Source organism: Miniopterus natalensis, chromosome 6 (assembly GCF_054644295.1).
Source record: "Miniopterus natalensis isolate mMinNat1 chromosome 6, mMinNat1.hap1, whole genome shotgun sequence".
NCBI lineage: Eukaryota > Metazoa > Chordata > Mammalia > Chiroptera > Miniopteridae > Miniopterus > Miniopterus natalensis.
The window spans coordinates 89,254,331-89,281,965 of record NC_142086.1 but is presented as its reverse complement, the minus strand read 5'-3'; the positions used below and the strand labels follow the sequence as shown (position 1 = coordinate 89,281,965).

Here is a 27,635-nt window from a genome sequence, read left to right as displayed (position 1 = left end):
TGCCCCAGGCCACGGGGCCGCAGCCCGGCCGAGGTCCCACTTAAACCTCCCACGGTGGCCCGCGTGCTGCCCAACGCCACCGCCTGGGAGCCCAGCCACCAGTCAGTGCCACGCAGCCCGCGCTGCGGCGGGGAAAGCGGAACTGGCCGCGGAGAGGCCTCTGCCCCTAACCAACATGGCTGCCCAGGCTTCAGGCTGCTGCGGGGAACGCGGGTCACGTGAGGGGAACCGCGTCCCTTCATTGGCCTCCTCTCCTGGGAGGGCGGGACACAGGGCGAGCGCGGCCGGGCGAGCCTTAAAGGGCCCGTCGGCGATCCCGCCGGAGCTCCGCCCCCGGGGGCCGGCTGGCTGGCGGGCGGGGCGCCGAGGGGACGGCGGCGGACGGGGCCGGGCGCGGAGGCAGAGTCTCCGGGGCCCGGTGACCGCACCGGCTGCGAGGCGATCGCGAGCGGGTTCCCCGCGGGCCGGCGGCCGGGCGGTGCGCGCGGGCGCGGGAATGGAGGACGGCGTGGCGGGGCCGCGGTTCGGGGAGGCGGCCCAGGCGGCCGAGGCGCGGGCGCGGCCCGGGGTGACGCCGGCGCCCCGCGCGCTGTTCCCGGGGGCGGCCGACGCGGACGCGGGCGGCGGCGACTGGAGCTTCATCGACTGCGAGATGGAGGAGGTGGACCTGCGGGGCCTGCCCAGCGCCACCATCGCCTGCCACCTGGACCCGCGCGTGTTCGTGGACGGCCTGTGCCGGGTGAGCGCGCGCCGTCGGCGGGGGGCGGACACCTGTTGCGGGGGGAGGCGGTGCGGGTCGCGGCGCCGGGGTCCCGGGCGGGGCGGGCGGGGGAGGCGACCCCGGGGACGCGGCGACCGCCCGGCGGACCTGCCGCGGTTCCCTCGGCCCCGGCCCGCATGGGTCGCGCTCCTCGAGGGCCCGGGGTCCCCGGGCGCCTGCGGGGCTTCCAGCGCCTCGGCCGGGACCGGGGTGGTCCCCGCCTCCCAGCGACGCCCATGCCGGCTGTCCCCTCGGCGCCCCGGGGTGGAGCCGGCCCCCAGGTGGCGGTGCGCTCCCTGCCGGAGGAGGGTCACCTCCTGTGCCCGGGCTCGCGCGCGGCGGGGGAGGGAGAGCCAGTGTTTGGGCGCGCGGCGCGGGGCCCTTTCCCTGCGCCTGGCGCGCTCTGGGCCAGCTCTGGCCGCATGGTGCTGGGCGGCGGGGCCCGGCGGACATTCACTTGGGGGTCTCGCTCCCCGAGGACGACGCGCCGCCCGCGGGGGGCGCTCCGGGCCCCGGGCGCCCCTCGCCCTCCGCGCAGTGGAGACGCCTGGGGGCGAGGGGCAGGTCTGAGCCGCCCGCGCCCGGGGAGGAACTCATTCCAGGTCTGCAGTCAGCGCGGGAGCGGAGCGTGGACGGCGTGGGTGTCGCCTAGCGAAGCCTGCGCCTGGGAGGTGCAGCAGCTGCCCACGGGCTGCGCTCCCCCGCGGTCTGGTCCCCACCCCGTCGCCGGCCGCGCTGAAGGCTGTGCCGAGGGGACCCCAGGGGAGCGGGGTGCGCGCCTAAGCCTCACCGGATAGTAGTTGATAGGCCGGCGCTTTCGGGAGGGTTTACAGTGGCTGTGAGCCCGGGTGGGTTTCCGTGCGCGCGTGGGCTCCGTGCAGCGACTGTCACACGCACGGGGTCTGCTCGTCCCAAGCCTCCTCCCTCCCGGCCCGCGTCTAGCCAGCACTTCCAGCCTCCCGCCCGGCTCCCTTTCTAGTGGAGGAAGGTCAGGCCCCGACGCTGCGCGACCCTGCTTGGGAGGCTAGCAAGTCAGTTTTACATTCTTTCCAGAAAGCGTTGCCCACGGCCCTGAAATGGCTTTGTGTGAAATTTTGCTCACTTTGCTAGCTATTCTCTCTTTTCAAAATATGTTTTTGTTGATTTTTTTTTAGAGAGAGAGGAAGGGAGAGGGATAGAGAAAGTTGGATGAGAGAAAAACATCATTGGCCACTTCCTGCACGCTCCCTACTTGTGATGGAGCCCCCAACCTGGGGATGGAGCCCCCTCCTGGGGATGGAGCCCCCAACCTGGGGATGGAGCCCCCAACCTGGACATGGAGCCCCCTCCTGGGGATGGAGCCCCCAACCTGGGCATGGAGCCCCCTCCTGGGGATGGAGCCCCCAACCTAGGGATGGAGCCCACAAAGCCTGCATGTGCCCTGACCAGGAATCCAGCCCGTGACCTCTTGGTTCATGGGCCAACGCTCGACCACTGAGCCACACCAGCCTGGCACTAACTAGCTGTCCATTGTAACAAATGTTTATTGAGACTCTGCTGTGGGCCAGGCACTGTTCTAGGCTCGAGGGCACAGTCATTCATTCACTGAGTCATTTGTTCTTTGCCTGTTTATTGAGTGCTCCCTGTGTTCCAGGCCCTGTTTTAGGCCCAGCGGGTAGAGTGGTGAACGTGACGAGCTTCCTGCGTGTGTTCTAGGGGTGCAGGAGAAGAGAGGCTCTAGAAGAAGCGAGCAGGGCATCTCAGGTCGTGGGGAGTGCAGTGGAGAGAGCAGGGCAGGTGATGGAGAGTGACCAGGGCGAGCTGGGTGGGGTGGGGTCAGTCAGGCCTTAAACAGGGACCTGTGCTGGTTCCAGAGGTTTTAATAAGGAGCTGGTTCTCCAGGGCAGGACTCGGGGCATCAACAGGGGTTGATGGAACCCCAGGAGAGGAGCTGCCTGGCAGGAGCTGAGACGTAAAGGTATAGCACTGAGTTGCTGAACGGGAGGGAGGTGGGAAGAGGCACTGTGACTTGTCCCTGAGTGGCACTGAGATACTGAACAGGGAGGCGGGAAGAGACACCCCGACTTGTCCCTGAGTGGCACTGAGATACTGAACAGGGGGAGGCAGGAAGAGACACCCCGACTTGCCCCCGGCTTTCCTAACCCAGCTGGCAGCCAGGAGGCCAAGCAATGTAGTCAGCAGGTGGGGTCAGCCTTCCAGGGCCCAGGGAAGAGTGCAGAGGGTAGAGTGGCCCTGGGGGCAGTGCAGGGAAAGAGGACTGCCAGCGGGGTCACATGGGTCCACTTTACATTGAGTGGCCTCTGTGCAGCTTGGCCTCGGCCGACAGAGGAAGCTCTGTGTAGGCTCCGTGTGGCTGGCACCCAGGCAGAGCAAATGGCAAACAGAGGTTCCAGTGCTGGGTGAACTGAGTGCATTCAGGGGACACAAAGGGGCCCCTATGGTGGAGAGTCGAGTGAGAGGTGGGGAGGGGCGGTGGCAGCTGGGACCGGACCTTGGAGGGCCTTCGAGGCCACGCAGGGATTCCCGGGTTATTCTCTTTGCAAAGCTGGTGAAGGTCTTTCGGGAAGGCGGGGAAGAGAGGAAGCAAAGGGACCGTACGGCTGGGGAAGCTCTGAAGGGCCCGGGTGCTGATGCTGGAGGTGCAGCAAGGACAGAAGGCCCAGCTGAGCCTGGCCTCACCCCTCGGAGGGTCGGGCTTCAGGATGGGGCAGGGGCCCTTGGTGCATGGCTGCCCGTCATAGTGACCTGTGAGATGTGAAATAGTGGGCGAAGACCCAGCCCACCGGCTAAGGGTCCAGTCCCTAGTCGGTCCCTGGAGGCGGCTGGCGCTGCACCGAGGGCGGAGGGCACTGCAGCCTGGGCAGGCCTTCCTGGGAGAGATGCTCACAAGGCCCGCACCACGCCCTGGGCGGGAAGGTGCGGCTCCCCAGGCTCCAGTCCAGCAGCCTGGTTCTTTTAAAGGCCATTCTTCCTGCAGGCTGGGGCGGGGTACTGCAAGGGCCACTCGCCTCAGGGGAGTGGTGTCTGCCCCTCCTGTAGATGGAACATTAACCACATGCTGCCCAAAGCCCCAGCGATGGTCTGGCCAGCCCCCTCCTCGCCTGGGCGAGCAATGGGCTCAGCTTGTTAGGGCTGCTGTGACAAAATACAGCAGCAGAAGGGGTTTCTCGCGGTCCCGGAGGCCAGCACGGCGGGGAGGGCCTTCCCCATGCAGACTCCTCACTGAGCCCTCCCTGGTGGGAGGGAGGAGGGGCTCTGTGATCGCAGCTCTTGCATGAGGGCACTGATCCCATCATGAGGGCTCCGCCCTGTGACCTAATCATCCCCGTAGCCCCCACCTGCTAACACCGTCGTCTTTGAGGATTAGGGTGTTTGCCTGTGGATTTGGGGGAACACAACCATCCCGGTCGTGGCAGGTGGTGTGAAGGGAGGACTGTGTGGGACTTCTTCCCTGTGTCCACGTTACTCTCTAACCTTAGTCTGAAAGGAAAGGAAGAAATTCACCCCAACCACCAGTTCATTTGGGAATTTATATCAAGGCTGCTTCCTAACTCTTAACGGCCGGGGTCTGATCTATAAAACTTGTTTTTGTTAGCTGGGTCATCATTCGTTATAAATTATTTTTAATGAATAGGTTCATTAAATGTTCCTCTAAGAGATAAACTGAAACTGTATCGTCATTAATTTCAAGTATACAATTACAGGTGAAAGAAGACTTTTACTAAGGTGAGGTGTTTCGTGTGGGGCAGACAGTCGCGGGGCGTGTGCGTGACTGTGCTGCGTGGACGCCTGCGTTCTGCCGGGACGCAGCAGTGCTGTGCGCCGGCGCTCACCTGGGCCCCCAGAACGCGTCTATTCAGTCACCACCGAGCTGACCAGGAGCTTAGGAGTTGTCAGATGGTATTCGGTTAGTTTCGGGGAGCGAACGTAGTTCCACACAGTATCGGAAATGATGACTTTCTCTGTTGCGATTGAGAGCTTTGCCTGGCGGCTCGGTCAGAAGTGCTGATTAGAACAATTACTGTTCTAGAAAACAGCCTGGCCTCCAAACAGATGCCCACCTAAGAGCTGCTGGACTTCATGACTTTCTTTAAGTAACTGGAAGCGTTCTGATGGGAGACCCCTGGGGAGTCTGAAACGCCACGCCCAGGCCCCTGCAGACCACTTCCAGAGTCCGGGACTGGGGGTCACCGGGGAAACTCCCCAAGGTGATTCTAACGGGGAGTCAGGTGGAGGACCCTCGTCCTGGCCATGAGGGGGTTTGCCCGACCAGAGTCACTGTGTCACGAATACGTTACTGAGTAGTTGATCGCTGGGGCCACTGTCGGCCAGCCCGTGCCTCGGTCTCCGCCGGTCCACAGTGGGCGCTGGGCTCTCGGCCTGGCGCCTCCCTGCTCCCAGGTGCTGCCTGACCTGGAGCCAGAGGCAGGATGACTGGCTGTCAGTGGAGAGCCCAGCCCTTGGCAGGTGATGCATGACGTGAGAGCATTGTCTTCAGCGTGGGGTTGGCGCCCTTGGCCTTTGTACCCACCCTCCTACGCCGCCGCTCCCTCCACCCCAGTGGCAGATCCGGGCCTGTCCTCGGAGAGACGGCATCTGTCAGGTCCAGACCTGTCCTCGGGGAGATGGCATCTGTCAGGTCCAGACCTGTCCTCGGGGAGACGGCATCTGTCAGGTCCAGACCTGTCCTCGGGGAAACAGGGTGTCATTCGGTAGCAATTTCATGATGGAATGGCTGTGAGGTCCCAGGAGCGCAGCTGGCACAGTTTCTGCTCGTGAGGTTGGATGTGCCAGGCTGTGTTCCCATTGCCAGTCGTCTGGGGCAGTGTGTTGTAAAATGTGACACCGGCCAGGTAGTGACAACCAGGTTCCAGTTCAGTGTAAAATCCAGGCGTTTTCACACCTCATGCACTTTCGACCAGGTGTCATAAGCATGTGGTTTTCAAACTGAATTCTGCACGAAATTTCCCCTGAAGCCTTTAGTGGAAAGGTGAAGTAGTATGGTGTAGTTTGTGGTTTAATTTGTTTGGGATGTTCAGAATGTTGCATGTGTTTTAAAAAACTACATGGTATACACTGCAACATTTACTTTAGAAGTTATCTGCTATTTCTCTAACTTTAGAATTTCTGATCCTTGAGTAAATCAGGTGGGTTTTTTTGTTTCTTTGTTTTTTGCGTCCAAGAGGTACTTGGGATCCCTCCTCACCACTGGCTCCCTGGCAAGGGCCCGGCCCCCGTTTCAGCTCCATCGGCTGTCACCGTCCATTGTCACAGCACCTTATCTTTAGTAGCAGCACCTTTAAATGTCATTGCCTGCAACTCCAGGCTTTTCGAGGCCAACACCATCACACGGAGGAACGAAAACTAGGCTTTGTGCTGGCACCGAGGAGCTGAAGCAGCGCCCTTGGGTCCCAGCATTTAGGGCTCAGCTTGGATTCTCCCTTCCTCTCTTTTCTGAAACGGGAATAGACGGCACTCCTGCTCTGTCATCCGTGTCCCTGGGGCCCGTTGGCCCTGCTCTGTGACATCGCCGTTGCCATCAGCCATGTGCACACCAGTGTGTGTGTGGCGGGGACTGGGGGAGGCACCCGCTCCGTGAACAGTTTCTGTGGGGCCTCGTCTCCGGGGCTCCGGGGACTGGCAGTCGTTGGGAATACGGTTCAGCGTGAGAGCCTTTTCCCGCATGTAGACACTGATGACCCTCAGAACCCGGGTGCCGACGGTCAGGGAGACGTCAGTGCCTCTGCTGTGTCCCAGCTTTGTCAGGCAAAACACAAACATTTCAAAACACAAACATCAGGAAAATATGAATGACCTCAGCTCCAAGTTTGACGTTGGAGAAAGGGTGGTCTTCGTGTTGTATAGGTTTCAGTCATTATAGAAACCCTTCGCTACACCTGATTTAGTGGGTAAAAAGCTTCCTTTATTGTTTAACCTGTCAGACCTGACTGAGTAGTACATTTTGCTCAGGCTTCCTGTTGAGGTGTGGGCTTCGAGGCGATGCAGCGTCACGGCGAAGGGTGTGATCCTGGGCTCACCTTGACTACTGCCCTACCTGTGCCTTTGTCTCCCCACCTGTGAAGTGGGTGCCAGTAGTGCTTACATCTTACACTGTGCATGAAATGCTTGTCTCCGTGGCTAGGACATAGTGAGCTCAGGGTAAGTCAGTGTATCAGTTACCCTCTGCTGTGTAACAAACTAACTCAGAGCTTAGTGGTTCACGGCAGTAAACGTCTCTCATCTCACAGTGTCTCTGGGCCAGGCACCAGAGGTGGCGTAGCTTGGTGCCCCTGCCTCCCAGGCTGCAGCCAGGCATCAGCTGCGGTCCCATCCAAAGGCTGACTGCAGGGGCATGGCCTCCAGGCTCGCTCGTGCGTGGTTGGGGCAGGATTGCATTTCTGGAGGGGTGTTGGCCTGGGGGCCTCGGGTCCTCGGTGGCTGTTGGCTGGAGGACTCCCTCAGCTCCTTGCCTCATGGGCCTCTATGGGGCAGCTCACAGTGTGGCTGCTGGCTGCCGTCAGGGACGGCGAGAGAGGGCGTGCCGGGTGGAATGGGAGTTATGGCCGCTGGAACCCAATCTCGGAGCGATAGCCCACCAGCCTTGCAGTGCTCTGGTCCTTAGAGGTGAGTCAGCCCCTGCAGCTCACACTTGAGGGTGGGCCTCCCCCAGGGCAGGAGGGCCCAGCGGGGGTCACGGGGCATCTCCCAGGCTGCCCACCGCAGCAGCTACTTACTGGTACATTGTTTTCTTTGTAAACTTTTTGACTTCCGTGCAGTTGATGTTCAGAAATGTTCATTAAGGCATTTTCTAATCTGAACTTTTTTCCAGCTTCAACTCTATAAAAGAAGACAGTGTTAGCCTCTGAACATAAAATACCTCATTGATCAGATTATAGTGAGGTTATTACATTTCCAACGTAGCCGCTGAGTTTTGAGAGAAGAACTTGGGGAACTCGGCGTTGTAACAGCGTGAAGGTCCAGTACTTTTCCTTCGTTACTGATGTCAGCAGGCGCAGCGTGAGTCTCCTGTGTGGAGTCGTAATTGGCACCATAGAAGGAGGTATGTGAGGTTGGCCTGATTTCCAGATTAAAAGACAAAACTGTTACCTGATTCAGGCAGCTAATTATGGATTTTCTTTCTTGCTCGACATAACAATAGCTTGTTTGACTTTATCACTTTTATATTTTCTGTCAAACTTCCTGCTTTATTTTAAAGATAATAAAATAGTTTCTGTTCACTTATGTGTAATATATATCATTTCATCTTCCTACAAGAACTCTGTGAAAAAGGTACTGTTATCCCCGTTCTACAGATGTGGACACTGAGGCCAGGGCAGGCCAAGTGACCCCACCCCAGGTCCCGTAGCCAGGGCATGCTGGTCCTGAGATGTGGACCTGGTTTCAGCCCCTCCAGAGCCTGTGCCATGATCACCCGACAGTCTGCGTGGTGCACATGAGTTTTCATGCCACTCACATCTCACTTAAACCCTGGGGTGGCTCTGTGAGGAAGGCTCTACAAGTCTCTTACCCCTCAGTCATTTATTTGTGGCGAACGGGTGTGTATGAGTGGTCGCAGTGCACACACGCCACGCAGCCCCGATACTCCTGCCAAGGTCGTGCCTGGGACTGAGCCGTCCACACCCGGATTCGACCCTGGCTCTGCTCCTTCACTCACTCACTCATTTATCCAACAAGCACTGACTGAGGGCCGGCTCCCCTCTGAGCACCGTGCTGGCTGGGAGACCAGCTGCGGGGCCCCAGGTGACCAGTCCCCAACCCCAAGCCTGGCCTCAGTTGCAGGACAGTCATCCCTCCTCCACGGTCATGGTGAGGTCTGTGTGAGGGGCGCAGCCCTGGACAGACCAGGGCGAGTGGCAGACGCCCTCACCCCCTCTGTGGAGTCACAGTGAGCAGGGAAGACACGCTTCCTTTCTTTTAGTGTGTGCGATGTGAATATGCCAAAGAGCTCGATGGAGCTGTAGTAAACCACGTCTGTGGGCAGGTTACTGACCTTCCCAGACCCCGGGGCTCCCTCCGAATGAGCAGGTTGACTGGGGTGACCTCCGCGAGGTCACTGCTGGCTGGGTGCTCGCGCCCATGGGACATGGCCCCATGGCCCGCCCCCAGGTTCAATCAGACTTCCTCGGAGGCGTTTGCTCAGGAGGGTCCTCCCGAGAGCCGTCCACGCGCGGGGAGCTGGACCTGACCCCCCCGGGTGTTCAGCTGCGGCTCCTTAACAGCAGGACAGGTTAGCAGGCGACGAAGGTACAGGTCAGAGTGGGTGCAGCTCGGCGCCCAGGGGCGGGCTCAGCGAAACGGGCCCGGGAAAGGGCAGGTCCCGCACCCCCTGGCGCCAGGCGCAGTGGGTACAGTGCCACTGACTAGTCCCAGTGCTGTCCTTCACGCCCGTGACTGTCCCCTGACCGCCAGTCCGTCCTCAGCCCCGCACCCTCCCCCCAGCCCCCACCCCTCTCCTCTGGTAACTCAGGATGTTCTGTCTGCCCGTCTGTCTCTGTTCTGTTTCATTTATTTCATTCTTTAGATTCAGTCGTTGATAGATGTGTATTTATTGCCATTTCATTTTTCATATTTTTTACTTTTTTCTCCTTGTGTAATTGAAAAGTAAAAAATGATTGAAGTAAAGAAAAAAAGTGTTAAGAAAGGAGTGTGAATGTGTGGAGGGAGGGCAGGACGAGGGAGCTGGCGGGTCAGGTTGTGTGCAGACCCCCTGCCTTCCCCGGGCTGTCTGGAGCCCTCCCCAGTGGGGGGGCCGGCGGCCTGTAACGGGGGACAGAGAGCTTTCCCTGCCTGCGCAGCTGCTTCATCGCCTTCCCCCCAAAACAGCCTTCCTGTCAGAGGCCCGTCTGGGGTGAGACTCTGGATCCTTCACACCCCAGCTCTGCCTTGTCCTGTGTTGGTCGGTGGGAGGACTGTCTGCTGGTTTGTAGCTGGAGAGGAGGTGAATCTGTCACTTAACCTTGTTTCTTAACTGGCCTTGGGTGTCTGTGTGGACTGATCAGAGTGGACCCGGGTCAGGGGGTCTGTGTGGACTGATCAGAGTGGACCCGGATCAGGGGGTCTGTGTGGATTGATCAGAGTGGACCCGGTCAGGGGGCCTGTGTGGACTCGCAGGAAGGCTCAGCCCACGCCTTCCATTTCTCCAAGGGGGGATCAGGGCTCGAGGGCGGGGTGGGGTGGGGTGGGGGGTGGCATCCTCTCCGCGGTACTCACTAGCTACTCCAGAACCCAAGTCGCACGCAGGCCTCCCACCCCCCGGCCCCCTGGTGCTTATCCGCTCACCGGATTCTCTGTGGCATGCTGTCACCCCTCTCCCACCCACCGCCGTTGACACGGACCCAGAGCGTGCCTGTAATGAGGACATCTGGAGGCGGGTCAGCTGCGACAGGCACAGCTGTCCCCAGGGCGCCCGTTGGGGGCTGCCCCCCGCTCCTGGGGGACAGAGCTGTCCCGCACCAGCGCTCGCCACCAGGGGGCGGTAACCTCCCACTTACTCTGCCAGGCAGCCTGTGGTTGAGCTCCTGTGGGGAAGGAGCTGTTATAACCACGTTTGCAGCTGAAAAGTTGAAGCAGAGAGACCCCCCCCACACAGACACCCAGGGATGAGAGCCACCTGCCTGAAGGGACCCTGCCCTGCTCCTGGGCCACGAGCCCCCTTCGGTAAACTGCAAACACGGGGCGCTGCGCTGGCCTGCAGGTGACCCTTGCACCCCGCTGTGCCTGTGTACACGCTCAGGCATCCTCTGCCTACGCCGCTCAGATCTGTTGCCATTTATTTGGACCGTGACTCAGATTATCAGCATAAAGAAACACAGAGAACTGAGGTAAAGCAGACGCTTTATTTCAGAGATGGGGGGTTTCTGCGCTGACCACAGGTACCAGGCTTCCCGCGTGGGCTGCTCTCTTGTGTGCTGGTGGGGCGGTCGCCACGTGTGTGGTGGGAAGTGCCCTCTCCCGGGAGCCCTGTCCTCGTGCGAGTCCAGGATGACCCTGCGCTCGGGGCCGCCTAGTGACAGTGTTCTGGGCCGGAGCTGGGATTCTGGGGGATTCGAATCGATCTTGACCTCTGCATCCTAAACTACGACCTCAGGTGGTGATGGAGACCCCCGCCCCAAGTCTGGGGCTGCAGTCTGGAAAACTCCCTTGTGGCCCTAAAAGACCACCCATCAGAAAAATGCTCTGGGTTACTGTTCGCACACGGGCCCGGAGACCCTTGCCGACGTTTGGAAAGGGATTGGGGGTTGGCTTGTACCTGTACCTCTTTCTAGAAGAGCCGAATCCAGAGGCATCTTTCCAACTCAGCCACGTGCGTTATCCTGATGCAATATTTGCAGGGTGGGTTTTATTTTTCAAGTCAGTTCTGAATTTGTGCATTTCTTCGAAGTGATTCATAAACGCGCAGAGGGGGCTAACACCTGGACCCCAACATGCTCTGTTTTGTCAAATACTCGTTTAACCCTTGCCATATATTGGGGGATACTGTTAAGGACCATAAGAGACTGTGTAGCCTCTACATGTAGAGGGTTTTGTTATCTAGAGCAAGTTTGGATGCTGGCCTGTCCTCGGCACCACGAGCCTGCCCGAGGCTGTGGCAGGAGGTGAGCTGGGTGGTGACAGACAGAAAGGCTGTGAATTGGGGGGCGACTTTCTGCATTTGTTGGAGGCGGTGGGTAGTTGTGCAGAGGCCGAAAGGATGGAGCATTAGGTGTGGCCTTAGCGGCTTGGGATGGACCATAACCAGCCCGCTGCCTCGGTGGCCGTGCTGCGGATCTTCTCTGTTAGAGGCCTGCGCGGTGCCCCCATCTCGAAGGACGCTGGGAGCACCCTGTGCAGTGGGCACCACAGGCAGGCGATGCTTCCAGGATGCTCGCTTAGTCTTTACCGAGGGCTCTGTTTTGATTCCATGAGTTTACCATTAGAGGTGTTATATTGGGTCGCCATGTCATTTTTGTTTCTTTATTTCCTTCTCATTTATTTTCACAATTTTCCTCCGTGTTTCTCTACAGATAGCACAGGGGCCACATGGGCAGGATCGCCTGCTGCTTGCTGTTGATCTTATTTTGATGGCTCAGTCGAGGGTGGGAATGTCTGGGGCGTGTACATGTATTGCCTATGAGTGCCCGCCCTTTATAGACAGACACCTACCTGAGTTCGGGGTTGTGCGTGTGAGAAGGAGTGTGACACAGCGGCTGACAGGGTGGGCCCAGAGCCAAACCAGCCTGGTTCAAATCCCAGCTCTGCCAGCAGCTTGCGTGACCTTGGGCAAGGAGCTTCACCTCTGTGCCTCAGTCTCTTCACTTGTAAAGTGGGGTTGCGAGGGCGAAAGAATAAATGGCAAAGAAGAATGCCAGGCTCATAGTCGGTGTTTAGTATATTAACAATTTTATTGAAGTTATTAAAATGCAAATGGTACACTGTCTGTTCTGCTGGCATTTACCCTGCTCCTAGGACATGCCTGCCACCTCGTGGGTGCGTAATGAATATTTGTGCAGCGGTGGAAGGGGAACCTGAGAGTAAAAGTGAAAGTATTGCTCTTTTAAGTCCATTAGATATTAAGCCTTATTTTCCTAGAAGTAATCGAGGCAATTCTAGAAGTTGCATAAATTATTTTAGGCCAGTAGTCTTTGGCTTTAAGATTATTGCAGAGGTGTGTGTGTGTGTGTGTGTGTGTGTACACACGCACGTGTGCACACACATGAAGTTACAGGCTTAGATGTTGCTGACATTTAGAATATTGTGAATCAGAACAGAAGACTAGCGGGGCTTGTTACCACTTGTAAATACTCAGAACAGGCTGTAATTTCCACATAGCATGTTGGTACTTAAAAGCCTGTTTTAACGTGAAGTAAGCATTGCTACAAAATTGAAAACCACTTAAGAAGTAAAACACTTTTTAAAAAATAAACCTAAAATAAGAAAATGAATAGAAGAACCCCATAAACTCTAAAGCATAAAATCATTATTGCTGATGAGAAGCCCTAGGTTGCTTAGCACAATTAAAGTAACTACTGGAATTGAAAAATAAATGCCGTGTTTGCTGGTGAGGTCCTCCCTCCCTCCCTCCCTCCCTCCCTCCCTCCCTCCCTCCCTCTTCCTCCCCTTCTCTTCCCTTCCCCCCCACCCATTGTTCTTAGGCTGCCTTTTAGGGCCCACACAGCGCTTTTCAGAAATTCCTTGCCAGCTGCTGAGTCTCCTCCGGAGCCTGCCAGCCAGCCCCTGGGACCCTGACCGAAGGTGGCCCTCATTCTTTGCCAAATCTCACCCAAAGAGGGCGCCGTCGGCCTGTGATCTTACCTCTGAGTGCAGGCTGGGTTCCACCCACCCATCCAGGAAAGGTGCCGGCCTCCTGAGTGAGATGCCTGCCGTCTGCTCAATGCTCAGTAGCCTGCTGTGCTTTTAATTAAACGAACTGTCTTTAAAAACCCGATTCTTATATGTGCAGCAGCATCACCCAGCCGTCTGGCCCGTTACCCGAATCTGAGATGCTGCTGCGTCATAGGGCTGCGCCTGTGGGGACAAAGGTTGGAGCAAGGGGCCTGAGCATCGTATGATCTGGACCTGGGCTCGTGGTTCTGGGGACCAGTTCTCTGTGCTTTAGGTCCAGGATCATGCCCCCCTCACCCAGCCTCCAGCCAGACAGCACGGCCACCATGTGCCAACGTTGGCCAGGTTACCCACCCGCTGTGTTGGGTGCACGCTGGGCTGGGTGTGGGGTGTGTAATGGCATCAGGGAGACTCCCGAGAGCACAGCTGGGAGTGAGCACCGTTTGCTGGGCACCAGCCCAGGGTTATCCCATCCGTCTGGACTGCTGCAGGGTCTGACGAGTAAGTACTGTTCAGTCATAAAAATCAAGACAAGCATTTACTAAGTATTTCCGTCTTCTGCTCTCATCCGTTTCTTAGGGGTAGCCTCTGGTGAGGTTCCCGTGTACTCGTTCATGCATGTTCTTTACATGCATAACATATACGGTGTATATAAAACATAAGTGCAATTATATATATACACACACTGCATACGCTTATACAGTATCCCGCAGACACGCCTCTGCTACGTGCCTTTTAAACACATTGTGGACATCTTTCCAGTAAACCAAGCACATTTCTCCCGATGACTCTCTGGCAGTTCACTACAGGTATGAACGCGATTTAACCAGCAGTTCCTATGGGGGGACACGTGGGTGGCGCCTCCTTTCTTCCTGTATAAACAGTGTTGCCAGCAGCACCCTGACGTGTGAGCCCGTTTGTGTAGATGTCTGTGAGATGCGTTTCTGGGAGTGGGATTTCTGGGCCGGAGGCTGTGGTTAATTTCCATCCGGATGGGTACTGACAGCCTGATCTCGAACGTGTTTGTTCCAGTTTATTTTACCCGCGTCGCACGGGAGCCCCTCTTTCCCCACGTTCTCCCCAGTACAAGGGATCGTTGCCGGGATCCCTTTGTTTTTCCTTAATTAGAAACAAAGTTGACCATCTTTTATGCTTGTTGGTCATTTGTGGGGGGTTTTCTGTAAATTGATTATTTATATCTTTTTGCTACTTTCCTGGTAAGGTTTTGGTCTGTACTTATATGAATTTTAAGAGATTTTTTTTTTTAATATTTATATTAAGGAAATGGATACTTGATTACATATATAGCATATATTTCCTCCAGTTTGCCGTTTGATTTTGCGGAGTGTGTTTTTACCCCAGAAATGTTAACTCTTTTTATTTGTAGTTCAGATGGAGAAATTTTACCTTCCTGCCTCTCGGGCTTGTCTCGTCCCTAGAGAATCGGTTCTGGGCCGAGATGCGTGGGAGTGTGTTTTCCTCAAGTGCTTCACACGCTTATTTTTGATGTTTGCGTCATCGTTGGCGACTTGGCCTGAGGAGTAAGCTCGGCTTCTGGTTTTCTTTTTCGCACGTTCCGGTGGGTTTCGGCATTGCTCACGAGGCTCTTCTTCCCCTGAAGACTGAGGTGTCAGTGAACGGTCAGACACGCGAGCCGGGCCCCGCCGTTGGCCCGTCCGTCTCCGGGCCAGCTTCATGCCGTTGAGCGACCGAGCCGTCCGTCTGAGCCTCTTGAGCGACAGGTGGGACGGGTCTCCCCAGCCCTCGGTCGCTTTCGGTCCATTTTCCCACCAGGTTCATTTGCGGTCCCTCATCCGTGAACGTTAAGCTCAACCTGTCACGTTCGGACGACCTTCCACCCACCTGCAAAGGAGGGGCACAGAAGTGCACCCCCAACCTGTTGGCATTGGGGCGAGGCTGCTGCGAGGCCGCGGAGGTACGTCCGGAGAGTCAGCGTCTCTGGATGTTTGTTCACCTAGTGAGGCCACACCCCGTGCCACGGGACAGCCTTGGTGCCTTGCAGCTTTGTCCAGCCCCGTGGTTTAGCCTCTTCGCCACGCGGCACCTCAACAGTGCGCCACGGCGGCCGCAGGTGGCAGCCTTGCCTCCCACGGAGCTTGTAGGGGAAACGTGGTGCGTCTCCCCCTTGACCACACCTCGGGGGGCCGGTTTGGTGTCGTAACCCACCTGCAGGTGTCTGAGGAGTACTTTCCTTGACAGGAGCGCCTCGCTCTTGGTAGGTGAAAAAGCCGCAGAACCCCTGCCTGGTTAGCACCCCGAGAGGCGGCGCGGCTCCTGCGCCCTGATCTTCAGCTCAGTCTTGGTCATGATAACTCAGCTATTTCACAGCTGGTGCCGAGGCCGCTGGAGTGGCCAGCGAGGCGAGCGGGCGTGCGGTCAGGTGGCGGGCCTTGTCTGGCAGGTGTGGGCTCTCAGCACGTGGTTGTTGGGTGGGGGCTGGTCAGCATTATGTCAAAACACACACACCCTGGCCAGGTGGCTCAGCTGACTGGGCGTCACCCGGTGCACTGGAGGGTCACGGTTCCATCCCTGGTCGGGGCCTGTGCAGGAGGCAACTGATCGGTGTTTCTCTCTCCCAAGGATGGAAGTGTGGGTGAATTCGGGTTGTTTTCTGAGGTTTTCTGGCTTCCCATCATTTCTTTTTCCATCTCTCTGAACCCCAACAGGGAGGTTTGGTAAAGACGGTGGGATCCGAGGTCCTGGCAGGACGTGAGGGTGGGAGACTTCTCCTTTGAGGACACTTTTCCAGCTCGAGTCCTGTCTTGTAACCATGTGTTATAATGGGGGGGGGGCAGGTGGGTCCAATGCGATGAGGGTTCGTTCTGTGGACTCTTTAAAATAGTGGCAATTTTGGTATTAGCCTGACAGTCTTAAGGTCCAGCTTGTGGGGGTCTCTAACCCTTTAAATAGGTCAATTAATCAAATCAGAATTCGGTGGCAGTTTAAGTGACTTCAGCTCTGTTTAGTCTTAAACTAGTCGTGTTTGAAGCTCAGCTTAAATTCCATAATCTTTATTCACAGGGTTTCCCGTGTCCCGGATGCTCGGGGAGTCCCTGACATCTCTGGCTGCCCCTCTCCACTGCCTCTGTTCCCAGTCCCCACCCCAGGCCTCTGCACTCACTCTTACCCGTCCTGGGAGAGCGCTCACCCAGAAAGCCATAGCCCGCTCCCTCACAGCCTTTGGGTCTTGGTTCAAATGTCACCTTTTTAAGTTTATTGGTCGTAGACCATGATAACTGTTGTGAGTAAAGCAGATGGGAACTATGACAAAAAATGACAGGAGGCACCTAAAGGGGGCCTGGAAGGTCTCCCCAAGGAGGTGATGTTTAAACCAAGGTCTGAGGGATGCAAACAGCCAGGCGAGGTCCAGGCAGAGGGAATGGCCGTGCAGAGGCCTCTGGCAGGAAGAGCAGGTGTGTTCACACAGGAAGCCAGCACGACCGGAGGGCAGTGAACAAGGGAGATGGGCAAGTCCTGAACGTCTCTGCTGGATTTCTGTGTCAGTCAGGGTCACCCAGAGAACGAAACTAGGTGGAGGGATGGGTGGATGGAGGGATGGACGGTGGGTAAAATATTAGTTTTGCTTGTTTGGAAATTTATATAAATGAACACATATGTTTCTAATTATTTGTATCTGGTTTCTTTGGTTCAACATTATGTTTCTGAAATTCATCCATGTGGTATTAGTCAGAGTTCTCCAGAGAAACAGACCAGTAGGATGTGTGTGTCTATAGAGGGAGTTATTTTAAGGACTTGGCTCACATGAGGCAGGCAGGTCCAAATGTGTAGGATGGGCCGGCAGGCCAGAGACCCAGGAGTTCAAGTCCGAGGGTCCTGTTGCAGAATTTCCTCCTGCTCCAGGAGACCTGGTGTTTTTATTCTACTCAGACCTTTAACTAATTGGATGAGGCCCACCCACTTAAGGGAGGGCGTCTTCCTGCTCAAAGCTCACCAGTTTAAATGTCAGTCTCATTACATCTGGATGTTTTCTAGTTTGGGGGTGTCCTAGGAGTGCCGCCGTAACGTTCTCCTACACGTAGTTTTCCTACAGCTGTGGGTATGCAAGACCCAGTTCACTCTTGTATTTTTATTTATTAATTATTGTCTTAGTTTCCATTCGAACAGCTGTAAACTTCCTTTTGTTCCACCCTGTATGTTCACATTTCCTTATTTGTGGTGCATTGTTTTTTTTTAAATAACTCCAGCTTTGCCATACTGTTTTTGTTTTGGAATTTTAGATCTATGCTCATGAGAGACATTAGTCAATCTTCTAACATCTGTGTCCAGCTTTAGAATCAAAGTTATGGTAAAGTCATAAAATAAATGGGAAGAGTACCCCTTTTGTCTTTCCTGTTGAAGCCTATGTATAACCAATACTGTTTCTTCAATGTTTGGAGGGTTTCACTGGTCTTCTATGAGGGCCTGGAGAAGTTTTTAGAGATTTAATTTAACATGATATAGACCTAATTGGTTTTCTCTTCTGTCAGTTTTGTAAGTTGTAATTTTCTAGGAATTTGTCTATTTTCTTTAAAATTTTAAATATCTTGCCCGGCCGGGCGTAGCTCAGTGGTTGAGCGTCGACCTAGGATCCAGGCGATCAGGGTTCGACTCCCAGTCAGGGCACATGCCTGGGTTGTGGGCTGCAGCCAATCAATGACTCTCATCATTGATGTTTCTATCTCTCTCTCTCCCTCTCCCTTCCTCTCTCTGAAATCAATAAAGATATATTAAAAAAAAAGAAAAAAAGAAAAAAAAAAAAGAAAAATTTATATATCTTGTCATAAAACGTTTAATTATATTTTTGTAGACTTTTTAATATCTGTAGGACCTGTAGTGATGTCTCCTTTTTCCATTTTGATAACAGCAACTTGTACTTTCTCTCATTTTTCTTAATTAGTCCTGTCAGAGGTTTATTGAATTTATTAATGTTTTCAAAGAGCCAATACTTGACCGTTAATTTTTTTCTATTGTATATTTGTTTCTGCTTTAAGTTTTCTACTCATTTTTTTCTTCCTATTTTCTTTGGGTTACATTTGCTGTTCTGTTTTCTTGCTTTTTGAGAATAATATGTAAATCAGTGATTTTCCATCTTTTTTCCTAATATATGCATATAATATTATAAGTTTTCCTCTAAAATGGCTTTTGCTGCATCTTACAGCGTTGATGTGTCACATCTTCATTATCTTTCACTTCAAGATATTTTCTGATTTCCACTTTAATTTCTTTGACCTACAGCTTATTTATAAATGAAGTACTTCCTTGTAAACACTTGGGGATTTTCTGGTTATCTTTTATGTCATTGATTCCTAGCATAATTCCACAATGTGATGAGAAAACACTCTTAGCCTCTTGACATTCTTTCAGACTTGCTTTATGGCTCAGCAGAGAGCCCATTCATATGTACTGGGAGAGAGTATGTATTCTTCAGTTGTTAGGTGTAGCACTTCACAGCAGCTTACGGTCTGTTGGGTTACATTTGTTACTTGCATTGTTCATGTCACCTGTTGCCTTACTGGTCTTCATGTCACCTGTTGCCTTACTAGTCTTCATGTCACCTGTTACCTTACTTATCTGGTAAAAGCATTAAAATTTCCAACTATGATTTTGATGTATTTTTCATTTCTGATCTGTCAACTTTTACACAATATTATCAGGCACATGCAAATTTGGACTATCTCTCAGGCAAATTGGCCCTTTTATCATTATTAAATGCCCCTCTTTTTTGCTAGGAATTCTTCTTGTCTTTGTGTCTGTTTGCACGATACGAGACAGCTGAATCTGCTTTCTTCCGATTGGTATTTATATGGTATAACTTTTTCCATTCTTCTATTCTTTGTCATCTTACTATTTGTTTTCTGTTTGTTCCGCTTATTTTATATTCCTGTTTTGACTTCTTTTGAAGCAGTTATTACCTTGTTATTATTTCATTGTTCCACTCTACTAACTTGCTTGTTACACATTACTGTTCTGGGCAGTTATTCTAGAGATTACAGGGGTACCCTTGACTTTCTAAGGTCTAATAGAAACTATAAAGAAGAAATAATATCTTAGCATGTGCTGCTTCTGTAAATGCCTATAGATTTGCATCTACCTGTCTATCTTATCTATCCATCCATCCACCCATCTGTCCCTAAAGACCTTGAGCTGTTAATGTGATAGTCACCAAAATGAGTTAAAAGGGTGAGGTTGAAATCTTACAGAATCTCTGAAATTCTTAAACTTTTTTGAAACTGTTATCAATTTTCCCAGAAAAAGGAAAAAAAAATCGTTTTAGACAAGAATCATTTATAAATTATTTTCATCAGAACCCAAGTACACAGTCTATGTAAAAATTTAAAACATTGCCCTTGCGTACAGAGGTGTCCATTAAATGCACATCCATGCATGACCCTCAGATAACAGGCGATCTCTGCTTTTATCCCTAACGCCACACGTTCCACGAAGCTGCAGGGACTGGCGGTTAGTGTGCATTTAATTTTGGATTCATGATGCTCTATGAATCTTCTGGTGAAGGTCAGATGAGACAATGTCCAGGTTTATTTTCAGAAAGACTGTCACCAGGCAGGCAGGTACATGCTCTGCAGTGGTCTGAGGAAGCCTGGCTGAGAGCTCTTGTTAATCTGTAAGCACATGATCCTTAGTCAAAACCAAGGTATGATCTCCTCAGTCTTTTCCCCTTCAGAATTGATGTCCTCTGCGCCCTTTGTAACTTCCCCTGCCTGTCCCCGATTACACCACCTCACTTAGCAATTTGATGGAAACCGTAATAGGTGTTACTATCCACAGGATTATGTTTCACAGGGGAGGTAATTTTCCACTGCTGTCAGTAAGCGGGTGGGGTCGGTAAAAGAAAACCTTTGGCTGTATTTAAGGACTCATTCACAAGAACAAACTGTAATCAGGAAGGTTTATTTTTACAAAGTGCAGTTCTTTTAACCATGGGGATATCTGTTTTCTTAGATTTGGTGGAAACATTCAGAAAGAGACACTCTCTGGTGTTGGAAGGCTTACTTTCCCAGTTCCTTTGCTTTGACAAATTCATTCTGAATGAGACATTTTGGATATTACCAGCTGAGTTTCTGGTTTCATTTTGGATTCTTCATATCCTCTGAGGGCTAGGGAGGGATATTAATAGAGATTACTTGAAATAAGGCATGAGATTTTTCTGCCTCTAGAATATGGGCAAAAGGTTAAAGTCAACACATTGGTGCATGGTGACAGTCAGGAGGCCCGGGCACCCCAGATGGCTCTTGCAAGCTGCTTCTGGCTGTCCCTGTCCTCAGGGCTCCGACAAGAGCAGGGCAGCCACGCTCTGCAGCAGGAGCTTTGGAGAGAAGCTGTCCTAAGGCAACTGGGAGTAAAGAAGTAGCTCTTGGATAGACCTCACAGCCCATGTGAAGTCTCTGTGTGTGTGGTTTGTGTTTCAATGGCCAGCCTTCAGGCCTCTGCAGTGACCCCTCTGGTCACGGAATCTCTGTAAAGTCTGGTTAAGTTTATCGACCAATCTAGATTCAAAGCCAAACGGAGGCTTCGTGTCTTGACTTGCTGGGGCTGCGACATCAACGTACCACGGCCCAGGCAGCTTAAACCACACGCATTTATGTTCTCACAGCTCTGAAGGCTGACCAAGGTCAAGGTGCCAGCAGGGTTGCTTTCTCCCGAGGCCTCTCTCCTTGGCTTGCAGATGGCCACCTTCTTGCTGTGTCCTCGTGTGCTCATGTGATCTTTCCTCCGTGTGCACATGTCTGATGTCCCATCTTGTGTCCTAGTCTCCTCTTCTTACGATGACACCAGTCAGGGCCTACCTGAAAGGCCTCTTTTTAAGTTAATTACCTCTTTAAAGGCCCAATCTTTAAATATTCTGAAGTGCCGGGGGTTAGGGCTTCAACATGCATATTATGGGGCACAGTTCAGCCCGTGACACTATTAGGGCAATTTTAACTCTGGTGGAAACAGAGTTGAACGGTGGTTACCAGGGCCTGGGGGTGTGGGCACAATGGGGAAGTGTTGGCCAAAGGGTGTGCACTTTCAGTTTTAAGATGAGTTAGTTCTGGAGAGAAGATCAGTGCGCAGCATAGTGACTATAGTTAATAATACAGTGCGCAGCAGGGTGACTGTAGTTAATAATACAGCGTGCAGCAGGGTGGCTGTAGTTAATAGTACAGTGTACAGTAGGGCGACTGTAGTTAATAATATAGTATGCAGCAGGGTGACTGTAGTTAATAATACAGTGTGCAGCAGGGTGACTGTAGTTAATAGTACAGTGTGCAGTAGGGTGACTGTAGTTAATAATATAGTATGCAGCAGGGTGACTGTAGTTAATAATACAGTGTGCAGTAGGGTGACTATACTTAATAATACAGTGTGCAGCAGGGTGGCTCTAGGGAATACAGTGTGCAGCAGGGTGGCTATACTTAATAATACAGTGTGCAGCAGGGTGACTGTGCTTATTAATACAGCACGCAGCAAAGTGACTGTAGTTAATAATACAGTGCACAGCAGGGTGACTGTACTTAATAATATAGTGCGCAGCAAAGTGACTGTAGTTACTAATACAGCATGCAGCAGGGCGACTGTAGTTACTAATACAGCATGCAGCAGGGCGACTGTAGTTACTAATACAGCATGCAGCAGGGCGACTGTAGTTAATACAGCAGGCAGCAGGGCAACTGTAGCTACTAATACAGCATGCAGCAGGGTGGCTGTAGCTACTAATACAGCGCGCAGCAGGGTGGCTGTAGTTAATAATACAGCAGGCAGCAGGGTGGCTGTAGTTAATAATACAATGCGCAGCAGGGTGACTGTAGTTAATAATACAGTGGGCAGCAGGGTGACTGTACTTAATAATACAGTTCGCAGCATGGTGACTATAGTTAATAATACAGTTCGCAGCATGGTGACTAAAGTTAATAATACAGTTCGCAGCATGGTGACTATAGTTAATAATACAACGTACAACAGGGTGACTGCAGTTAGTGATACTGGATTGTATCTGAGAGTAGATTTAAATGTTCTCTCCACACCCACATGTCAATATGTTAATTAGCTTGATTGTAATAACCATTTCACAGTGTATATGCATATGATTAATCATGTTATTCCCCTTAAATACATACATTTGTTATTTGTCATTCATATCTCGATAAAACTGGGGGGAAAGAGTATCTACAGGAATTTACAGGCACCGTTGTTCCTAACACAAGCATTGGGTTGTTCTCTTTTTGATGCTAGTGACTCTGGGCCCAGTTCCAATGTGCGTGTCAGGTGGGGGGGGGGCAGGTCCCCACAGTATCAATTCTTAGACACCAGCTGGGTGTCCTTCAGTTCAACTCAGTTCTGACCCCATCTACCTAGAGATAGCATCAGATCCCAAACAGGTAAGGGCTCAATTCCACAAGACTGCCTTCCCACCACACACACACCCCAGATGCCAAGCGCAAGTACAGGTTGTCACCTGGGCTTCTGACCAACCAGGCAGGTCCAATGACCCCCTCCTTGGGTTTGATTAATTTGCTAGAGCAGTTCACAGAACTCAGAGAGACATGTTACTTACTGGATCAGCAGTTCAGTATAAAAGGATATAGTTCGGGAACGGCCAGATGGAAGAGATGCTTGGGCACGGCGTGGGGGAAAGCGCGGAGCTCCCACGCTCTGAGCATGCCACTCTCCCCAATTCCCTGTGTGCTCAGCAACCCAGAAGCTCTCGAGCCTGGTCCTTTTGGGTTTTATGGAGGTTTCAGTGTGATGAATGTGAAGGCAGGACTGATTAAATCATTGGCCATCGGCAACTGATCCAGCTTCCAGTCCTGCTCCTTTCCCTGCAGGTCTAGGGGGTGGGGCTGAAAGTACAGTCCTCTGATCACATGGTTGTCTCCCCTGAGGGTGCCCAAAAGTCACCTCACTCACATAACAGAAGATACCTTTACTCTCTCATCACTTAGAAACTCCGGGGGTTTTAGGAGCTCTGTGCCATGAACCAGGACAAACACCAAATATATTCTTCTTATTATAAATCATAATACTGCACTCTTTCAACGGCACCCACCTCCACTTGGCAGCCACTGAGCTCCTTTCCCCATGCCCCACATCCAGCCCAGGTGGCAGAGAAAATACCCGACTGACTGGCTTGAGAGAGAACAGCCCTGTGGCATTTTGATAACAGATTCAGAGCTGGGGGGTCACTGATGAGGCTGGTCCCTGATTCTGCAATCACATGGAAAGTGCCACTTTACAGGAACGTGACAGAGCCGTGGGGGTGCCCTCCTCACCTACAGTTCACTCTCCGTGGAATTCAGTGGCCGCTTCCTGGTTTTCCCATCTTTTTAAAAGATTATTTTCTTTGATACTCAATGGAAACAGTCACGCAAGGTGTCCTGATTGTGTTAAATATTTTTTAGGCCTGTGCAGTAGAGGCTCTTCATTTTTAGTGACTTTTTCATTAGTAGCGGCTTGAGGCCTGAAAATGACTGTCCTTTGGGCTTCTTGATGTCCAAGGTCAGAGTCCAGCAGGTGGAGAGAGGCGCCTTGGGCCTGAGGGCTGGAGGCTTCTCTGATTCCTCTCCTCTGCGTGAGGAACCTTCTGGAGGAGATTGCGTGAGGATCAGTATCCATTCACGGCTTGTCGTGGTGATGTTGATAGTTTTGTTCTGTTTCTAAAGGTACTTTCCTCCTCGCAAGGCTCTGCCCAGGCCGGGCACTGTGAGCAGGAGCAGCACCTGGAAGTGGTCGGGATGTTGGAATAGGCAGCTTTCAATTCCAAGCCACTTTTTGAAAAACATGACCAGGAAGCTCAGACATGGCGGGTTTTTTAACCTTTGCAGCCTACGGGCGTTTCCCACAGAGGCTGATCCTCGCCTGGAGGCGCCGGCCCCTCTCTAGAAGGGCGCAGGACTCTGACTCAGGGCTCAGTGCTTTTGTTTTTCGGGTTCACCTACAGCCTGTCTAGAGGACGTTTTCAAAGAGGTAGCCTAACACTGCCCTCTCCCTCCCCCTCCGCGGTCCCCGTTCCCGTCGCAGGCCTCTCTGCGTTTTCCTGACGTTCAGCCTGCTCTTACACGTGTGTGAATGGGGCGCAGGGATCCGGGACAGCTGGCAGGGCTTAGCACTTACACTCACGGGGCCTGGGGTTTGATCCCTGCCCTGCGCCACCTCGGGGTCTCTGGGTCGCCATCTATAGAGCGGGAGGAACACTGCACACTTCTTAGGGTCACCATGAGGTCTCACCTCGGTGAGGGGCCAGGCAAAGCACCCGCAGCCTCCCCCCCACACACGTGGCAGGTGATGAGCCCCAGCAGCCCCGCACTCACCCCACCTCCCGGCGCCCAGGTGCCTGCCTTGCAGCTCTGTCTCGGCCGGCAGGTTGCAGCCTCTGGTCCCGCAGCCCTCGCAGAGGCGGGGCCTGGACAGTGGCCCTGCCCAGGGAGCTGCAGTCAGGTGTGAACGTGGGGCCTGGTCTGACTGCTCTGCAGTGCTCAGCCCCGGGCCAGGGTGGATTCATACTTTCCACTGTCGCTGGCCAGCGGTTCCCGTATCAGCCGGCGCCCGGGAAGACGGAAGGACGAGTCATTCTTTCCATTCGCGCCCCTGCTTCCTGCTGGCCCCGACGCCAGCACCCTGGGCCGGAGGAAGCGTGAGTGCTGCCCGGCCAGACCGGCCTCGTTCCCAGCGCCCCGGAGGACGGACGCGGCGGCCTCGGCTCGGGGCGCTCGGCGGGGCCGGTCCCTGTGGGCGCAGCACAAACGGCCTCTCCCTGCCCCGGCCGGGCCCTGCGCGGGAGCCGGGAGGCGGCCGCCGAGCGGAAGCTCCGGCCTGAAGGAGGCGGAAGGCGGCCGCTTCCGGGCTCCTCCGGCGTCGCTGCAGAGGCTCCGACCCAGAGCAGACTCCACGCCGGCTCTTCCCGCCAGCCCGGGAGGCGCACGGGGGCTTGTGGCTTTCGCTTTACGGAGCGGAAGGCGTCTTAACAGGAAAAAGGGAAGATTCCTCTGCTGGGGCCAGCCCTGCAAGTCCAGGCGGCTGGAATCGGAGCTCCTGGCCCGACCGCCAGCCCGCCTCGGCCTCAGCTCAGGGGCCTGCGGGCACTGCTGCAGGCTCAGGAACCCTGTTCAAGGGAAATGAGAGGCGGGTCTGTTTTCGGACCCCTGACTAATTCCTTTTATTCTGTGTTCTGTAGGGCAGAGCAGGCGGGAGGTAAGTAGAGAGATACAGGGCCCAGGACTAGGCAAAATCTTATCTCACAGCAAACACGCCTTCAGGTGACTGAACTGTCCCCTGCGCGGCCGGCCGGCCTTCCGTTGTGCTCAGGGCTCTGACCTTGGCTGGGTCAGCAAACAGCCTGCTCAGCCGCGTCCCACAGTGGGGACTGACACCCAGGCCCCTCCGCGCGCTCCAGACCCGCGGCCGCCCGGGCTCGGTGTCCAAACCCCACCGCTGCCTTCACACCCGAGCTGGCCGCCTGTCCCTCTCCTGCCCTCTCCTGTCACTCAGTCTTCCAGAAACGGGAGATGGCGTTGGCACCCGGAGCTGCTCCCATCGTTCCCTCTGCCCCGCCCTCGGGTAACCAACCGCCCGGTCCGTCTCCCGGGAGGCGCGCGCCTGGGTTACCGCATCACGTTTTACTCATCAGTTGGTTCTAAACCCTGGAAATCAGTGAGCACGTCCGGCTTCGGGTCCAGGCAGGTACCTGACGAGCGTGTTCTTGGCCTCGAAGTCAAATGGATACTTTTTATACTCAGAAAACTTGCCCAATAAAAATCTGTTCTGTTTCATTTGGACCCCACTTTCTTGAATAGAGTTTTTATCTCTGCTGAGATCATCCCGTTTCCGTCAAGTCCACTTTCAGCAGCTTCCCTGGGTGACTCGCGGAGAGAGCCTCGCCCCGGAGAGCAGCGGGTCTCGCGCGGCGTTTCCACGCTGGCTGGGGTCTGGGAGCAGAGTCGGGACCAGCCAGGGTCTCCCACCCCCGTGGGACGCAGAGTGTTGAGGCTGGAAGACGCCTCGGCGAGCAAGCTCGGTGGTTTTGAAATGGCCTCGTTTTTGTTTTTTGCTGTCTTTAATGAAATGTCTTTTTGAAATGAACTTTTCCACTGGACCCAACCTAAAAAGAGCAAAGTGTCGCTGCCGTCGCTCAGCGGGGTCTGTCCTGCAGCCCCTCCTGGGTCCCCGCCCCTGTGCCACCTCCACACACTCCCGGGACTCTTCGTGTTTCATCACTGCTGAATCTGGGCCCCGAAGAGGGCAGGCGGTCGGACCCGCACCCCACCCCTCTGCCTCTGTCCTCTGTGTTCTCCCCGCCATCCGAGAAGCAGCGGGTCCGGGACCAAAGTCAGGGACTTGCACTCAGGCTCTGACACCCGAGCCCCCAGGGGGATGGCGGCAGCCGGCTCCGGGAGTCTGATCTCCGCTTTCTCACCTTGGCTCCCGCGGGAACCCCTGCGTCCCCCCCAGATGCACATGTGCCCTTCAGACAGTGCAGGTCACCGTGTATCTTCAGCCTCCCGTCCTCGGAGCCGCTGGGGGCTGCGTTTCCCTGGGGACAGGGTGGCCGTCCCCTGCCCTCCCGTGGTCACTGGTTCTGTTAGTGACACTGAGATCAGGTCTTTGATAGGCGCGGTGCTGTAACTGACCAAGTTAAATAAATTGTCTTCACGATTCACTGCAAAGTCCTGCAGCATTTTTATCTGTATGCTCGGCATAGTTTGAATTTAAAATGAACTGATTGGCATTGTTAGGGAAATCTGATTTCTTTCATGAAAAGCACAGTCATGCTTTGACATGATACTTGTTTTAAAGAGGTAGATGTAAGTGTAATTTTTATAGACGACATCGAGTCCGTTCTCAAGTGGTGGCATCAGCTCTCCCGATGGGGTCGGGGGGCCCAGGCATGGGCCAGGGACAGAGCAGTTCTGAGTTAAAATTCCGTTTCCTTGGCACCGACACGGGGCACCGTCTCCTCTTTTCAACAGACTCCTTGGGGAACTTTTTTGTAAAGTCACCCAGAGGGAAGTCAACGTTTTCCAGAAAGTTCTTACGGTTCTGCGTGGAAGCGTTGGGCCAGCCCAGTGAGACGGAGCCGCTGTTGCTCACTCGTGGGGGGGGGGGCGCTGCCCGGCGTCCTGCTCCCTCGGAGCCCTGGCGGAGCTTCAGGAGCAGCGGGCTGGGCCGCGGTCCCACCCGGCTTACGCTGTACCTTGGGGATTATTTCTCTTTGCCGTAAAAATAAAAGTTTTAAAGTAACCAGTTGTCAGAAAGAGTTTCCTGGCAGAGCTTGGGAACCTGTCTCGTGCTGACACCAGTGGTAACCGGCACGGGCCCAGTTTCCAGTCTGGTCAGAGCGGCTTGACCGGGCACCACTCGCCTTTGTTTCTTTATTTCTTCAATTCCCTGGAGGCGCTCAGCCTCCCCCGGCTCTCACTGTGCTTCCCGGACCCGTGTCATCATCCTGCCCCCTCTGAGGTCCTGTCGGTATTTCCCGTTTTTAGCACATTATTTTATTATTGTCACTTCAACCAAATTT

The 27,635-nt window shown here is 53.9% G+C and overlaps 1 protein-coding gene and 1 long non-coding RNA gene across 2 annotated transcripts in view; one reads left to right on the top strand and one right to left on the bottom strand.

Moving 5' to 3' along the window:
• The first annotated feature begins 496 nt into the window (after positions 1 to 496).
• Positions 497 to 27,635, top strand: part of RCAN1 (regulator of calcineurin 1) — a 48,744-nt gene continuing 21,605 nt past the window's right edge. Inside the window, exon 1 of the mRNA XM_087818020.1 lies at positions 497 to 739. Coding sequence (XP_087674146.1) covers positions 497 to 739 — 243 coding nt within the window. The remainder of the gene's footprint in view (positions 740 to 27,635) is intronic.
• Positions 22,201 to 24,825, bottom strand: LOC107541276 (uncharacterized). Its single transcript, XR_001603606.2, has 2 exons — positions 24,430 to 24,825; positions 22,201 to 23,838 (listed from the first exon to the last, which is right to left on the bottom strand). It is a non-coding gene; the product is annotated as an uncharacterized LOC107541276 (long non-coding RNA).